This window comes from Lithobates pipiens, unplaced genomic scaffold (genome assembly GCF_037356315.1).
Source record: "Lithobates pipiens isolate NorthernLeopardFrog02 unplaced genomic scaffold, aLitPip1_a1.2 Scaffold_11, whole genome shotgun sequence".
Classification (NCBI taxonomy): Eukaryota; Metazoa; Chordata; class Amphibia; order Anura; family Ranidae; genus Lithobates; species Lithobates pipiens.
The window spans coordinates 15614791-15632455 of NW_027507696.1; the positions used below are offsets into that span (position 1 = coordinate 15614791).

The window sequence follows — 17665 nt, forward strand, 5'->3', positions numbered from 1 at the left end:
GTACAGGGGCAGCAGAGCACAGTACAGGGGCAGCAGAGCACAGTACAGAGAGTCAGGAGGACACAGAAAAGGGGGCCAGGATAGCAAATTACAGGGGGTTAGCACAGCACAATACTGGGTGTTAGGAGTACACATTACAGAAGGCCAGGAGGGCATAATACAGGGGGTTAGCAAGGCACAGTACAGTGGGCCAGGGGGGCACAGTACAGGCGGTCAGGAGAGCAGAGTACAGGGGGTCAGGAAGAAACAGTACAGGGGGTCAGAAGGACATGGTACATGGGGTCACAAAGGCACAGTACAGAGGGGCAGGTAGTTTGGGATTAGAAGCAATGGTACAAATCTGCAAATGATACCTTAACAAACATGTAGCTGGAGAAATCAGCGCAGCAATTTAATAATGCATTGTTAACCATGATGAAGTTTTCGAATTTCAGAGCAGTATGCCTGTGATGGTAGGCTATAGCTTATATTACCAAATAGAACAATAGAAAAATGCATTGTAAGCTAGCATAAGATCAGAAACATGGTTACAGAGAGCTATATATTATTAGAGCAAACATAAAACAAGCTATATAGTATTAGAACAAACAGATCAGCACAGTGGCAGATAAATACACTGGGACAAAATCATGCTTACAGGGATTATTGTAGGTATATATTGACAAGCTATAGCTTACTAGAACAAGCTTAGCGGCAGAACAATGCATCACAAACCAACATATGCTAGAGACATGGGTACAGGAAATAGTATAGGTAGCCCATAGCAGGTTATAACATAATTGGAGCAAGGTGGTCAGAAACATGGGTTCAGGGCTGTGTTAATTACTTCATTTGAGAAAACGAATAAGATTTAAAAACAAGAATTATAAAAAAAAAAAAAATCACTGAAAACCCAGACAAGACCAGAAACATGGGTATAAAGCCTAGTACACACCACAAGTAGTTTTTGACAGCTCCGGTCGTAGCCGCTGTACTAACAATCTGATGTTAGTACAGCGATCTCCCCAGCTGTTCTATTGTGTTCTGACAGGGGGACAGCTCCCCTGCCAGACCACTTTGGTCAGTGCTCTCAGCCACTGGCTGAGAGCACTGATCGGGAGCCGGTCAGCTGCTGGTTTTCCAGCATGCTGGTCCGACAGAAGCTGGCAAATGGCCGGGTTCTGTCAGACCGGCTGCCATACACATGGACCGGTGTTTGTTTTTATTGAACCGGCAGATGTTCCGTCACATTAGGCCCATGTGTACTAGGCTTATGCATATGCAGGGTACACGTTATAAGAAACTTGACAGAACCCTGAACTAACAAAAGCTATGTTAGTGCAGCGATCTCCCCCACTGAACTATTGTGTCCTGGCAGGGGGACTGCCGCCCACCAGGACACACTGATCAGCCCACCCAGCCATTGGCTGCCAGAGCTGATCGGATGCTGGTTTTCCAGCATGCCTGTTTGACAGAGCTGTACACATAAGTGGTAAGTCAGACAGTTCCTGTCGAACTGGCAGTTTTCTTACAATTTTCAGCCTGTGTGTGCTCAGCCTTAGTAGGAATACTATAGATAACTATAGTTTACTTCACTGGAAAGGAGCAATAAACACAGGCCAGGGTAAACGAAAAAAACATATACTGAATACAGAGCCTAATGTAGATGTAACATAGTAAGCTCAGTTCACAGGAGCAGAAGGAATACACTAAAACTGATAAACTGTACTGTATATTAATATAGAATTCTGACCAGTATGGTCTGGCAGAATAAAGCTATGGGGAACCAAGATAATGCAGAGTGCTATCTCAGTGCTATGATTGCAACTGTGCCAGGAAAACACTGGTAGCGTTTAGACTGGGAATCAGAAGGCTGGACTTTGCTGTATGCTCTAAATGTTATGAGTGCTCTGTGGACTTGCGTCTGCCTTATTTAGAAATAAAGCTAGGTTCAAACCACATAACTACAGCTTAAATTGTACAGCAAAATATACATTGTAATAGTGTGTCACTGTTTGGCAGCTTTGCTGCTGATTTGTCACCTCTATTCCGAAAGGCAGGTGATAAATGTAGTTCCATAACTTTAACTTGCAAGGTTTTGCTGATACGTGTAATTCCAAAAGTTCAAGTCTGGGTAACCACCTGCTGTTGATTCAATTAGCTACATGCCTGGCTGTTGTTCCTAGTGCCACACGACTTAGAATTTTGAGAAGATTCTAATGCCGCGTACACGCGACCGGACTTTTCGACGGACTAGGTCTGACGGTCTTCCCGACCGACTTTCAGCGGAGTTCCGACTGACTTTCTGAACGAACGGACTTGGCCACACACAATCACACCAATGTCCGACGGATTAGAACATGATGATGTACGACCAGACTAGAATAAGGAAGTTCATAGACATTAGCCAAAAGCTGCCCCAGTGTTGGTTGTTGTCCGTCAGACTAGCACACAAACGAGTAGATTTCTCGATAGGAACTGGGTCTGGCGGAGTTCCAGCCGAAAAATTTGAAACATGTTCGATTTCTAAAGTCCGTCAGATTTTTGGACAGCAAAGGTCCGATGGAGTCCCCACACGAACGAATTGTTGGATAAGTTCCGTCAGACCTTTGCTGATGAAAAGTCCGGTCGTGTGTATGAGGCATTAGTGTTTCCCAGTGTTTCCTAGTATAAAAGATCCCTATTGTTACCCAGTATTTCCTAGTGGAGAAGATCCCTATTGTTACCCAGTATTTCCTAGTGGGGAAGATTCCTAGTGTACTCTAGTAGAGAAGACTCCTAGTGTTCCCCGGTGTTTCTAACAGAGAGGAATACTAGTGTTTGTCAGTGTTTCCTAGTGGAAAAGTTTCTAGTGTTCTAGAGATTCCTTGTGACCCTGAAATTCTGAGTATCCTATAGTTGAATCCTTCTTGTTCCTAGTGACCTCACAAGTTTCTCCTAGTGCCTTCCAGTGTGATCGCCATACCTCCAGCGTTCCCAATGCCATTCAGCCTATCACCAGTGACTCTGTGTGTTCCTGTCTGCAGCCTGTATGCAACCTGTATTCTTGCACCTGTTGTGATCTATGAGCATTCCATACTTCTCTCCATGTTCTAAGTGTCCCTCTGCTAACCTTTAGCCTTCCTGCACCTCCGCTATCCCCTGTGTTTTTCAGACTGCCTTTCATTACCAATACCCATGTCTTAATGTTGCTTCAGTGTCTCCCTGTGTATTCATAGTTTGTTTACTGCTCTGTGTCTATTCTTGCTGGCTCCTAGTGATTCCTGTCTGTCTCTGTGCATTACTACTCCCTCCTAGTGATCCTGTCCCCATGCACTACTTCCATTCCCAGTGCCTCTGTGTGCTTCCATGCACTCCTGCCATCTTGGACTGTATTACCTACAGACTGAGTACTGCAAGGGAGTCTTACCTGCTTATCAGCTCTTAGTTCCCAGTAGCTGCATTCTTGGTTGTGCCAGAGGACCGCAACCTGGGAATTGTCTGTAGCACAACCCATCTCCACCTTCATGAGCTCTGGAGAAGACAGTGTGGTTCCTTAGACTCTGCATCTCTGGCCCTCCAAGGACCCTACATTTTGCTGTACATGCAGGCATACTGTGTTCTCCCCTGTTAGTACCAATAGCTATTCTACCTGTCCTGACTCCTTGAGCACCCCAACTGTATCCTGTGAACCTGCATTCCCTGGGAACCCTGCATACCTCTGTGTTCCTCATACATATACTCAGCATTCCACTGCTGTAAAATACCCCTATTCTCCTGTCTCCCTGAGAGACCAGTAACCCAGTGCTTTAGGTATCTCTTTCTAGCATACCTGTCTACCTGTAAGACCAGCAGCCAAGTGCTGCACTATACTCCCGCCATTCCTGTCCCTTAGATTGTGCTTTCTCAGATCCTTGTCTCCTATGCTTACTGGTGCCAGGCCAGCTGTAGCCTTCCAGGATGCAGACTGCACAGAGGGTCCATGATCCCCAACCATTCATGGTCAGGGGCGGACTGACCATTGGGCTACTCGGGCACTGCCCGAGGGCCCCATGCCACTAGGGGGCCCCATCAGGGTTGCCAGCCTCAGTAAAAACCAGGGACAGTATGTAAATCCCGAGATTATAGCTGCCCCACCTCTCCAGTACCTTCTCAGCCAAAAGAAACGTGTCTGTGTATACTATGTGTGTGATTGTATACTGTGTGTGTGTTTGTGTATACTATATGGCCCCATAATCTCTGATTGCCTGGGGGCCCCATAATCTCCTATTGCCCGGGGGCCCCATGAGTTGTCAGTCCGCCCCTGTTCATGGTAGTGCTGTTTGTGGCAGTCTGTGTTTTCTAAAGAGTTTGTATGATGCAATAGCATTGTAGAACACAACCGATGAGCCACATACATGTGATAAAAGCAGATTGTTAGTTCCTTGATCAGGCAGTGTATGTGAGAGGTAAGGATACAAAAAGTGGTGTACTGAGTGCTTGTACAACACTAAAAATGTGAATGGAACTGTTATGTTTTCATAACAGTTTTTAACAGGTAAAACACTATTTGAAGTACTTTTGTCTTTCTGACACCTCTGGAAGATGTGGAAATATCTGTAAAGATGGACCCAGGAGCGTTTTTTTTTTATATATGATAGCAAGCGTGTCCAGACCTTATTAGTTTGAAGGTCAAAAACTCCAGTGAGTGATCTAGGAAGGCACTAGTGTGAGGAACAGGAGTGATTCAAAGTGGATATACAGTGGCTGTGATAACCTCTGGGAACTAAAGGAAATAGCATATGTATTGCGGTCGTACAATTAATGTAATGTATACGTTATTTATGGTATAATGTGTGTATATTTAGCACAAGGGATCAGGTAGTTGGCACTAATATTAGAATATAACAATTGGCGAGTGTGTATTAAACTTTGTTTGAGCAGCATTTCGTTTTTAGAAAATTGGGATTGTGCAAAATCTTGCTTGTCTAATCATGGAGTAGAGCTGCATAGAGGGTTTTCACAGCATGAAAAACAAGGTTGCTTCTGCAAGCTTCCTAAATTAGGTATAGAAATAGCCAGGGAGACTCAGCCAATCTAGATGCAGGCACAATAAGTTATTTTCCTGCTGAATCCATTACAGTAGATCGTAGTGAAACGAGGAATTATATATATTTTCCCATTTTTACTGACAATCAAATTGGGCATAAGATGTTTAATAATTCAGGAATAACAGAATGGATGTATGCTGACAGATTTATTTATACAGCTACAATAAAATTTCGCTTGTACAGATAAAATACAAAAAATGGATAGTATTTTATTATACTGCTATAAAGCTACTTAAGAAACTACTGTAAGTCCATAAAACTTGTTTTGCCTATGAATATGAATGAATTTTCAAATCACATGTATCTTCAAATTTATTCCGACCACTAGCAAAATGACTCTATACTCTACATGTCTTCAACATGATAGTAGCAAAGCTGCAAAGGCAACAATGTTGATTAGAGTCTCAGTATGTCAGCTATATGTGATGAATCGGCAAAACTTTAGTAGAATTAGCTAAAATGTACTCCCTGCCAGAAATCTATAACAAAAAGTACTTTTGCTGAGGCATATTGTTGCTGCAGCATAGAGGCCATGGACTAAAACGGGGTATTGTAGGATCTATTGCTTGATTGAGATTAAACAGCTTGTCAATGGTATTGCAAAGCTGACATAGAGTAGTACATACTTTGCTGAAGAAGATAATGCTATGGGTGACAAAACAGACTGAATATACAGTACATAAATTGATGGTCAATACCGCCACACTATAAAATAATATATACATTGAAGCCAAGGAGTTCGTTTGTGATAGTGACAGTAGGAAAATTACAATGCAGGACAGCTTCAATGGAAAATTACAATAGAAGACATTTTCAAAAGAAAGTTACAATACAGGACAGATCCAGACAATGCCATAATAGAATGGTTCTTTTAGGAAACAATATTTTTTTTTTTCTATAAATAATTAGGATCTCTGAAATAAATTAGTTATTAGCTCCAATGTGCTGGCAGGGAACTGGCACAAAGCTATAGGAAGTTTAGAGAGTATTGTGTTTTTTTCAGGTATATCAAGATTTCCATATCATTTTAGCTACATTTACATATTTACTAATTATTTCGATTTTTTCACTGAGGTTCTCAGAATGGTGATAGGCTTACTTTACGTAAGAGAAGCATTATATTCTTATTAACTTTGTTGAACACTAGCATAAGGGAAGTGGTAATGCTTCCTATAGATTAGCACAGTGGCTTAGTGGTTAGCAATATCTGCATAGAGTTTGCATGTTCTCCCTGTGCTTGCATGGCTTTCCTCCCACACCTAAAGACATGATTTGTTACTTAAAATGTCCTAGTAGGTTATTCTATTTAGTGTGCCCAAAATAGCTGCCCCAACAGCATATAAAGCACTTTGTTTGCCGAGGGAGAAAAGCACTATAGAAGTGTTACTTGATAGCAACAAGTCAGGCGTTTATTCCCTTTTCTAACTTAAAGGGGTTGTAAACCCTCACGATTTTTCACCTTAATGCATTCTATGCTTGTTTTGAAGTCTTATATACATGCAGAAATCACTGAGACCAGTGTTTTGGCCTACATGATAGGCAATAAATGTAAAAAAATGGTGGTGCTTATATTTCTCTCATGTGAGGTTTGTTCAAAAGTGGAGCCAATGAAGAAAATAGATTTCCATAGCCAGTTTATGACTTAAAAGAGAAATATGAGCTTTTTTTAAAAAAAAAAAAACCTTATACTCACCTAGGTGGATGAAGCATTGATCTGATGCTGCATCTGTCCCCTGCTGGCTCTGTAGTGAGAACTGAGCGATCAAGCACCGCAATTGCTCAGTTCCTCCCTCCAATTTGAGCAAAGAGCCATGTCTGTCAGTCAGCATCTCTCTGGAGCGTTGGGCTGTGGAGGGGGCAGTAGGGGCTGGCTTAGGCTCTTGGCAGATCACTGAGCCAGGAGCTGGTCCAGGCTGCTGGGTGTATCCCGACCATATGGTTGGGAACTTTTCAGAGCCTGGACTGGCTTTGTTACGTCAGCCAACAGCAGGCTTTGGCCCGCTGTTGGCTGAAACTGGGTCACACAATTGCTGTGATCCATAGGAGAAGCAGAGCCAAAAAAGCTTTGGCTATACTTCTCCTTTAAATTATGTTTGAAATGCATCCAGTTTAATCTCCAGCATTGCAAGGGCAATGATGATGTAAAAACACTGGCAATGGAAAGGCAAAAGTACAAAGACGCATTTGAAAATACCAAGAGAGAGAGCAGTCTGCATTAAAACGATATTACAATAGTGGGTAATCCAACTCATAACAGCCAACAGAGACAGCAATTTCAAGGATCAATTAACAAGCATACATTTAACACATGCATTGTAATATGCTATAACACATGTGTTTAAGTTCACAATACTGTTAAATGGTGCCCTTTCATATCAATCTGCTGTGTTGCAGCACATTTTTGAACATAGATCATTTACATTTTTTATCCATGGTTATTAGTCAAAAGTTTTATAAAAGTCAATGGCAACGCATGAAATTGCACTCCCTAACAAGCTGTAAAATTGCATCAAAATGTGCACACAGGTATAAATGGGCCTTAGCCTTGTAACTTAACTAATGCTGTCTTTAAGAAATACTATAAAGTATAAGTGTACCTTTTGGAACATGTTACATGTTACATATTTAGGGTGGAACATTTAACATGTTCTAGCAGCTGCAGTCACTCCCCCCCTCCCCAGTGACAGTGGGCAGGCATCTTCTCCAGGCACCCACTGTCACTCTTTGAAACTACCTTGGCCATGTGGGGCGCCACCTGCCTGGTCTCATCATTCATTCACAGTCCTCTGTGAATGGGAAACTACAAGTTCTGACAGCCTTAGTGGCTGTCAGCTTGTAGTTCTCAATTAACTACCACGGCACTGTTGAGCGCTCTGGTAGTTCACTCATTCTTCCTGTCAGTGAGTATTTGCTTGCCCGTGTAAGTTACAAGCAGACAGATACACTGAGGAGTTCTACATGGTACCAGCAATCTGCAGATCGCTGTTGCAATACTTTACAGGCTCCAAAAACAAAAAATAGTAAATGCATATTTTTTTATCTGCAAATAAATGTGCATTTATTCTTTTTGTTAAAAGGTGAACTTATACTTTAAGAGAACTGAAAACTCATTTGAGTGATATTTGCTAGTCTTTGAAACTGGAAGTCTTATAAATGTTGTTTAATATATGAGGATGTAGGAGAAATTTGAAAACCCATATAATGGATCTGAAAGATATTACTGCTGTATCCTGAGCATCTAGTTTAGAATATATGATATGCACCATGTAAATGTGCTGCTTCTTGTTATACTTTTTATGCTGCAAACATTAGCAAATGTTTTAATCATTCTGAAATGAGCTCTACAGAGTACATGAGAACCAATGATAAGAAAATCTTCCAATAATATAGATTAGCTGCAAATATGTTGTTTGAAATGCTTTGTTGCGTCTCTGTAGCTGGTAATGGAAAAGGTACTTTTATTATTTACAATATGTATAATAAACTTCAGAGGAAATTATTGGTTAAGAGCAACATCAACTTTTTTTCTATTTTCAGTTTTCTTGATTTAGGATTCTTTGCTATTTTTCCCTGTGATCTGATAAAATTATTGTTTTAATCCACAGCGAGTGAAAGTGCTCCATCCGTTTTCCCCATGTTGCCCTGCTGTAAACCCTTATCCTCATTAACAGAAGTCACCATTGGGTGCTTGTCTACTAACTACCTACCTGCTCCTGTGGATGTTACTTGGAATTCAGGTTCCATAACTACTGGAATAAAAAACATGCCTGATACACTCAGTAACAACGGAAAGTATATCTCAAGCAGCCTTCTGACTATTCCTGTATCTGATTGGCAAAGTAAGACATATACATGTAATGTGAATCACATGGGCAGTAAAGTGGACAAGATTATACCAGGTATGAGCAAAACAATTTCTTTTACTGGTAATTTTACCAATATTGGGGTACTTGTCTTGAAAACACAACAAAGAATTTTGTGAGGAGTAAAAAAAAAAAAAACAAGGTTCCTAAGTATAGCAGAAGACTGTTATACTGTTGTAGAATGTTCATTTAGGGTTACTAGCAAAAGGTAGTATTTTAACTTAGTCAGTGAATGGTTAAAGTTCATGTTTTCTGTGTATTGGGTCATGTACCCTGTAGAAGCTCAGATTAAAAAAAGATTCCCCCCATCTTTCCCAGTAGTGAAATCTGGTAGCACGACATAGACATTTAAATGCAAAGTTGCTCTTTCCACCCTGTAAGTAACTTATCGACATATGAGACTAGAGACTGTACATAAAAACATATAAGTCTGCCAGTATACAGGTCCTAGATCAAATTAATTTGATAAATCATTTATTTCAAAGTAAAGAATAATGCACCATTAAAACAATAACATGATTTCCTAGGCATTAAAATCTCAAGGGGCTGCAAGCAACTGCTTACTATAATATCCCTTGTGGTACGGAAGACTATTTCACATATGTAGGTCTACCCAGAACCCCCTTCTATTCCTTTATTTATAGCTAAATGATCCTACATTTTTCACATGGAATAGGTGGAGGCCTTCCTGCAAAGGGAACTAGGGTTTAAAAATATCTTTAACATTTGGGAATCTTTCATTCAATCCTTGCCCATATAAATTTCAACGGTCTATAATGCACTGCTTTTAACATAATCAATGGTATCTACTCAGACTCCTAGCCAATAATTCTTCAATTGACATTCAACACCTCTCTCAAATTGAATTGTACTTGTTTTCTAAAAAAATGAGGCCTCCTCCTCTTCCCTTTGCTTGCTACCTACTAGTCTGACCGTCATCTTATTTGATATGCAGATACAGAATGAGGTTATGAAAACGTTTTCCACGTAAGGCACGTTTACAAAGTTTGCATATCATTTCCTATATATCCAAAAGAGAGGACAGAGTAATTTCGGCAAAGTTGATTGAGCCAAAATTCACTGAAATAGAAAGTCATTTTTCTTTTTGCTGATTAATGCGGAGTTCCGTAAAAAAGAAAAATGAAAAGTCAGCAGCTACAAATACTGCAGCTGCTGACTTTTAATAATCGGACACTTACTTGTCCCATGGTCTAGCGATGCAGGGGAACGAAGCCGTGCTCGTCTCCCCCTCCTCTCTACGGTGTCAGCATAGTCACTGTTGGCACTGCGCACTGCACCACATGAACGAGCCGCGCTGCATGCTGTGACAATCCCAGATGATTGCCGAGACAGAGGAGGGAGAGGTAATCTTACTTCAGGTGCCACGGTGCTCCGGGAGAAAGTGGGAGCTGGAACCCTCTAACAAGAGGGTTTCCACCCCCCCCCCCCCCCCCAAAAAGGGACATGCTAAATGTGGCATGTCAGGAGGGGGACACCTTCCCTTACAGCGAAATTTCAACTTTTGGGTGGAACTCCGCTTTAATTAAAAAAATTTTAAAAATAAAAAAGTTAACCTTTGTTAAAATAAATAAATACATATTTTGCTGGTAAAACATGTAAATTTATTGTTTCATTTACACAGAAGCCATAAAAAGCATCATACCCGCAATCAGTAGATCGTGGGTGCACTGCCAGTCTCCTGTAATCACGTTCTCTAGCTTTATGGGTTCCCAAGCTCCAACAGATTTTTAGTTAGAACTTCTAGCTGTCTGCCACAGTGGCAGATGGGACTTTTTTATCCATTCACAGATCTCTGACGATTTTACATGTGACAGTGGCCCTGGGGAAGAGGAACATGACAATACTTAAACTGAAAGACCAGCCACAGCAGCAAGTTGGAGTGGATTTCTGCAGGATAGGAGGTTAAAAATGGCAAGAATTTGTAGAAATCTTCAGAATTTTGCTCTTCCCTTCACAATTCCCTTACCCCATAAATTTATGCCATGTATGGGATAGGTAGGTGCCTAACAGAAAAAATATGAATCTCCTTCGCTTTTAGAATACAACCACCCTAGGCCTCAAACTAAATTCCAGTTCTAGTGATTTACAAATGACATATCACACGAACTAATGAAATGTTTAGTATATATATATATTTGGAACACTTGGCTTGTTATACTTGACCAATATTTTATCTTTTCATTTAGTATTCAAATCCGACCTACCCACTGTGGAAGTTTTACAATCATCTTGTGGGCGAAATGGAATGGTTGACCTTGTTTGTCTTATTAGTGGATACTTACCTAAGAACATTAATATAACATGGCTTCAGCATGATGAAAAAGCAATTTCTACTGCCACATCAAACAACATGGATAGCCAAGGAAAGATTATATCAAGCAAACTTAGCGTTTCCCAGACAGATTGGAATGCTAAAAATATTTACACTTGTAAGGTGGCCTATCAATTTCAATCAGAAAGTCCTACCATAATTAAAAAAAAGATGAGCAAATGTGCAGGTAAGAATAACAAACAAATATTGAAACAAATATTAGTTTGGTGTAAAGGTGTTGATTTACTAAAACTGGATAGTGTAAAATATGGAGCACCTCTGCATAGAAACCAATCACCTTCCAGTTTTGTTTTTTTGGCAAAGCTTAATTAAACAACCTGAAGTTAAAATCTGATTGGCTACCATGCACAGCTGCACCAGATTTGCACTCTCCAGTTTTAGTAAATCAGCTCCAAAATGTTTATAAAGGCAGTATTGGAAATTATAATGCTTAGGGTCACAATAATGGCATAGTAAAGCCTAGTAAACACTATTAGTTCTACTGAAGAGCTCAGGAAGAAATTCTGTACTAACTATTCAATGTTAGTACATCGATCTCCCTCGCTGAGCTATTGTGTTCTGAATGGGGGGTGCCTACCCTCCAACCAGAAAACACCAGTAAGCGCTCTCAGCCAGTGGCACATCGGGAGGTTGTGCCCCTTCGACAGAAGCCGGATGTTTGGCAGCCTTCTGATAGACCAGCTGCCGTACAAATGGGCCAACCATTGCCCAGTTCTACTGAACTGGCTAATACCGCCCGCTATTAAGCCTATCTGCATAGCCCTTAAGCCCCTTTCACACTGATCTGTAGCAAAATGAGGAAAAAAATGCGTTTGATTTTACTGTGTTTCAGATGCATTTGCCCTGCATTTCTGGTGTGTTTTTAGGCCACCTGCGAAAAATTAACATGTCACTCAAAAACGCACCAAAAGCACAAAACGCGGGTGCGTTTTTGCCATGGTTTTTCTAGCAGTGGTGTGAAAAGTGGCATAGGATTTAAAGGAAAATATTTTTCCTGCGTTTTTCTTGCAAGGTAAAAATGCAGGAAAAATGTTGATATATTGATGTCTGAAAGGGCCCTTAAAGTGTTACTAAACCCAGTAATATGAAAATAGTTAATCTGCCCCCCCCCCCCCCCCACAGTGCCCATAGTTTATAAATCTTCCTTTTACATTAAAATACTGCCACTATATACCTTTTTTGGCTGATCTATATACCATGGTTACATAATAACCTGTAGAGTTTGTCCAGAGCTCTGTGTTCAGGTAGGAGGAGATCTCCACTATAGCCTGTATATACGCCCACATGTGTGATGTCAATATCATGTGACCTGGCTAGCGCTGATCAACAAGGAAATGTTCTCTCCAGCAATAGAGACACAACTGAGCATGTGCAGGTTGGCTACCCTGTCTGTGTTAGCTGGCCTTCCCCAGATAGACACTGCAGGAGGGAAGGATCTATGCATACAGGATAAAACTGCCTTTTTACACAATGCAGAGGATTAATCCCTTATGTCCCAGAGTGAGTATAACAAGCATGTTATTCTGCATACACAGACAGATTTTACCATTATGGGTTTAGTAACACTTTAAGATTTTTAAACTGTAGGTCATTGCATTTGTTTACTGCCAGGTATGAGTGGCTATGAATATGTTACACTTTGGCTTTCATTTTCAGATTCATCCTATTTACATCCAAGGGTTGTCCTTCTCCCTCCTTCCCCAAAAGACTTGCTGATCACGAAAGAACCAAAACTTACTTGTGTGGTATCAAGATTAAACTCTACAGAAACTTTAAACATCAAATGGAAGCGTGGTGATAACAGAAATGCTCAGGGAGAGACATCGAAACCTGATGAAAACTTTGATGGAACATATACTGTTAATAATACCCTCAAGATTAGTTTACGCGACTGGGAGTCTAAAGTATCCTTTACCTGCAATGTTGAACACAGTGGACTTTCAACCCCAATAGAAAAATCTATTAAAAACAACAGAGAAGGTAGAAATATTTTCTGTCACATTTACATTATATGTTATATGTTATTTATGCTATTAGGTGTTATTTATCATGTGTTTTAGAAAACGGTTAAAATAAAGTCTGGCATCTGTTAAATTAATGTCAATGTTTTTCACTGCAAGTTACATGTACTGTACTAAAGTTGAGTAGACAATTAATTTTCTGTAGCTATTAAAGTTAATCTCCAGTCAAATATTCTACCCCTCTCTACAAACCATAACCACAAAAAAATATTTTACAATTACCTCAGTTCATTGTCACCTGACCCGCCATGGCTCCTCTTCTGGCAATTAAGACCAATGATTCACCACTGCAGTTCAGAACTGCTGTTAGTTGGTCTTGTCGCCACCTTTCATTGTGGCGTCAGCACACTGCAACTCGAGTCTTAAGGATCCTGCAAGTACTGAGCCAATGGACCCAATAGAGAAGTGATGTGGGATCCTGAAGAAGGACCTTCCCATACTGCAGTACATTAGAGAGATACTTGGTACCTAGCACACCACATGACCATAGCTTTAGCTGTATATTCACAGCCCTTTCTAAAAAAAATGTTTGTTTTGTTTTGTTTTATTACTTGGTTTATTGGCTAGGGGGATAGTGTGATTGTTTAGTAGGGATAATGGTTCCATGGTTGTACTTCAGCTTTATGCCCCAACTCTAACTAAGGCTGGCCATACATGTTGAATTTTCTTGTATACTTTCCCTTTAGAAATTAGGGCCTGCCTAATTGGATAAAGTTGAAAGATGTTACGTTTTGACCTCATATTATATGTTTTTTGGTAAAGCCAAATAAAAATTGTACAAGAAAATTCAACACGTATGGCCAGCCTCAGTTTTGGATAGAGTGAGGTTATAAACTCAGTAATGCTGTCTGTTGGAGAGAATTTAGGGCCTGCCTAACTGGATAAAGTTGAAAGTTGTTAAGTTTTGACCTCATATTATATGTTTTTGGTAAATCCAAAGGAAAATTGTACAAGAAAATTCAACATGTATGGTCAGCCTCAGTTTTGGATAGAGTGAGGTTGGAAACTCAGTAATGCTGTCTGTTGGAGAGATTTACCTTTATATCCTCTTCCGGTAATACCCAATTGTGTCCAAACATAGGGGACTACTGCTCAGGAAACAAAGGGGGTAAAAACATAAATAAGAACCTGATCATTGCTAATAAATAAATACAAAAATTAACTGGAATAAAATTTTAAAGTGAACCTTTTTGCTAAGCTTACCCTCTTAAAGAGTTATTTGGTACATCAGTTTATTCGTTGACCACCCAAGCAATATAATGTTGCTTTCTCTATGTTAATTTGTCGAAAGGGTCAGTTGCCAAAAAGCCATATATATTGCAGCTTATCAATCCTCACATGTGGTAGCTGAATTTGTTTTATTTTTTTCAAGTGGTTTATTTTCACTAGTTGATTCGGACGGTAAAACACTTTGGGGTTGATTTACTAAAACTGTAGAGTGCAAATCTGACGCAGTTCTGCATAGAAACCAATCAGCTTATATGTTTGATTGTCAAAGCTGAATTGAGCAAGCTGAAGTTAGAAGCTAACTGACTACCATGCACAGCTGCACCAAATTTTGCACTCTCCGGTTTTAGTAAAACAACCCCTTTCTGTCCTAGGGTGACAATGCACTATCTATGGAGGAGAAGGATGCCCCCCTATCCTCTACTTCTTAGGGAGGAAGTGTTCTGTAGTTCGCAGAGGTGAACTGGGAAAGTCTAAAAACATTGCTTAAGATTTCAAAGCAGGACCTTACTGAAGTCTCTTAATGTAAAAAACAGTAAAAAAGTTAAATTTCAGTTTTGTCTATCTGCCTTAGAATGTTCTCATTTATAAAGAATTTCCATTTTCCTTAAAGTATAATGTAGTGCACCCCATAAAGAGCCGCAGGTAGAATGGAATGGGATTTTGATGCTCTTGTATTTTTTCTTGGCCTTGAGGATGTTTTAGCAAAAGTCCAGTCTATGTAGCCATAAACTTTTAAAGCACACCTGAGGTGCCTGTGATCTTTGCTTTAGACTTTGTGTTTGTTATTATCATCCCAGCTGCTTTTGTCTATAGCATGCCTTTATATAATTTTAAAAGATGTTCTTACATGCTGTTATAGAAATGTAAATGACATTTATTTAACAATTTTTTCCTACAGATCAACCAAAGGAACCAACAATCTCTCTGTTCTCACCAGCAGTTGGAGATTTGAATGATGAATTTGTGGATGTTATTTGTCTGTTTAAAGGCTTCAGTCACAAGGATCTATATGTTCAATGGGAGAAGAATAATTCAATCTTAGGGGAAGATCTGTACATAAACACTGAACCCATATTGACTGACGATAATGAAACCTATATTATGTTCAGCAGAGCCCTTATTTATAAATCAGAGTGGAAGCGAGGGGCGAGAATTTCCTGCTCCGGGGGACTTAGAAAGATTTCATCAAGAGCCATAACAAGCAGGGGTAAATGATCATGATAGCTTCCATATCTAAAGTTGTTTCATTGGCTTTATCTTTCTTTTTACCAATGAAATGTTGTATTCATGACAAATTTTGTATTCAGGACATGTCATCACTTTGGTGTGTTGTCTGTCCATCGGTGTGTAGTCTTTTAGAGACACAGAATTATGCCAATGTTAAGGCAATGCAGCTTTTACAGTTTGAATGTAATTATACTGAACAGAGGAACAGAGTCATAACTTGAAAAGAAGTGTTGTCAACATTGCACATATCAGCACAGGCATACCCCACTTTTAAAGAGGAAGTAAACTCCCCCACTCTGATGCTTCTTTTCATTTAGTCCATTATAATAAGTAAATCACATATTACTTACTGTTTAAAGAAACTTTAAAAAACTTGTTTCCAGGGGATAGGCAGCGCCATCTTAAGTATTGTTTTAAGTCCACAGTGGAGTGTATTTCCGCCCATACATTGAGCACTTCCTGTACTATTAACCAAGCCTCCTTCTCAATCCAATGTTTCTATGGAAACCCTGCTTTCCTGCTCATAGCTGACTTGTTTTATTTCATAGAATTTACTTGTGCCAATGTCTAATGTTTGCCTTTGTCAGTCTTATCAGCTTCAGCCGATAAGACTGCAGTAATGGCCAGGTTTACACTGCATGTGATGTCACATGGTCACATGGTGTGTAGGAGGAAGCTCTGAGTGATTATGCAGTCTCCTGGGAGTTCAGTGGTGTGCTGTAGGAAGTCCTAATAACAGATAGACAAGCACATAGAGAGTGTGCCGTAAATCAGGGCAGATCTGGGCATGCTCAGTGATGTCATTCTAAAGAACAAAAAGGATTACAACAATACTAAGCAAGTAATGAGCTATCTACAAGCAGTGTTCATTAGGGTTTTTTTATGCTGATTTACATGGGACAAAGTTGTGGGGGAGAGTTTACAACCACTTTAAGTACACAATGGGGTTTATTTACTAAAGCTGGAAAGTGCACTTATTCATAGAAACCAATGAGCTTCTAACCTCAGCTTGTTCAATTAAGCTTTGGTAATACAACCTGGAAGCTTATTGGTTTCTATGCAGAAGTGAGCCTGATTTGCACTTTCCAGCTTTAGTAAATAAACCCCATTGTGTACTTAAAAGTGGAGTATGCCTGTATTGACAATGATTTTATCTCCAGACAGAAGCTGCATTGTAATAACATTATTTATCATTGTTTATCAAGGTCTCCAGCAATCTCCCTTGTGTATGCAATCTGCATCATTAACTTGCATATACCCTTCCCTCTGCTTCTAATGTGTGAAACATTGGATTTCACTTTGTGTCTGTCATTGCATGCGCTTATTGCTCAATAAACTCTTTTATAACATTATCTTACTAAATTCAGTCTGTCTTTATGTATCTGTGTTCTGATAAAGCATTAGGAAATGTATGCTACACAAAGAAGCAGAAATTAGAATTATGGCAGTGATAAAGGTTTTTGTCAGCGTACTGAATTATGATGATAAATATACATTAAAGTTTATGTACAGCTACATTTTAATGGCTTTGGGTGCTCAGTTGCCTCCACCTCCTGTAATGCTGACAACCTTTTACCAGGCAAAGTGAGAATTCTCCATAAATAACACAGTTTTACACTTTAGTAGAGTAAGGGGAAGCTAGAACCTCTCTTGAATTTTAGTTCTGTGCCCCTTTTTTCAAATGTTTCTAATCTGGTGAACCATTGTTAGTGGGACAGAAAGTGAGACCTGTTTTATTGCTTATGGAGCAAAGTAGAGGTAAAAGTATATCCCTGTGTCCCAGAACATAGTGTGCAGGCTTGTCCTGGTACAAATCCAGGGGGTTAGTAAATGTAAATAGGAAAGGATTGCCGCCACTCCTGACCAGCCCAGGTCAATTAATGATAAAGCGTGGCCTCAGCATATATATCTCCACCAAACCAC

At 39.9% G+C, this 17665-nt stretch overlaps 1 gene segment (V, D, J or C); it reads left to right on the forward strand.

Annotated features, from left to right (window-relative positions):
* LOC143960265 (immunoglobulin heavy constant epsilon-like) overlaps positions 1-17094 on the forward strand; it is a 418829-nt gene extending 401735 nt beyond the window's left edge. Inside the window, 4 exon segments of the C gene segment in view lie at positions 8654-8947; positions 11119-11430; positions 12921-13244; positions 15414-17094. Coding sequence covers positions 8683-8947; positions 11119-11430; positions 12921-13244; positions 15414-15730 — 1218 coding nt within the window.
* The last annotated feature ends 571 nt before the right edge of the window (positions 17095-17665 follow it).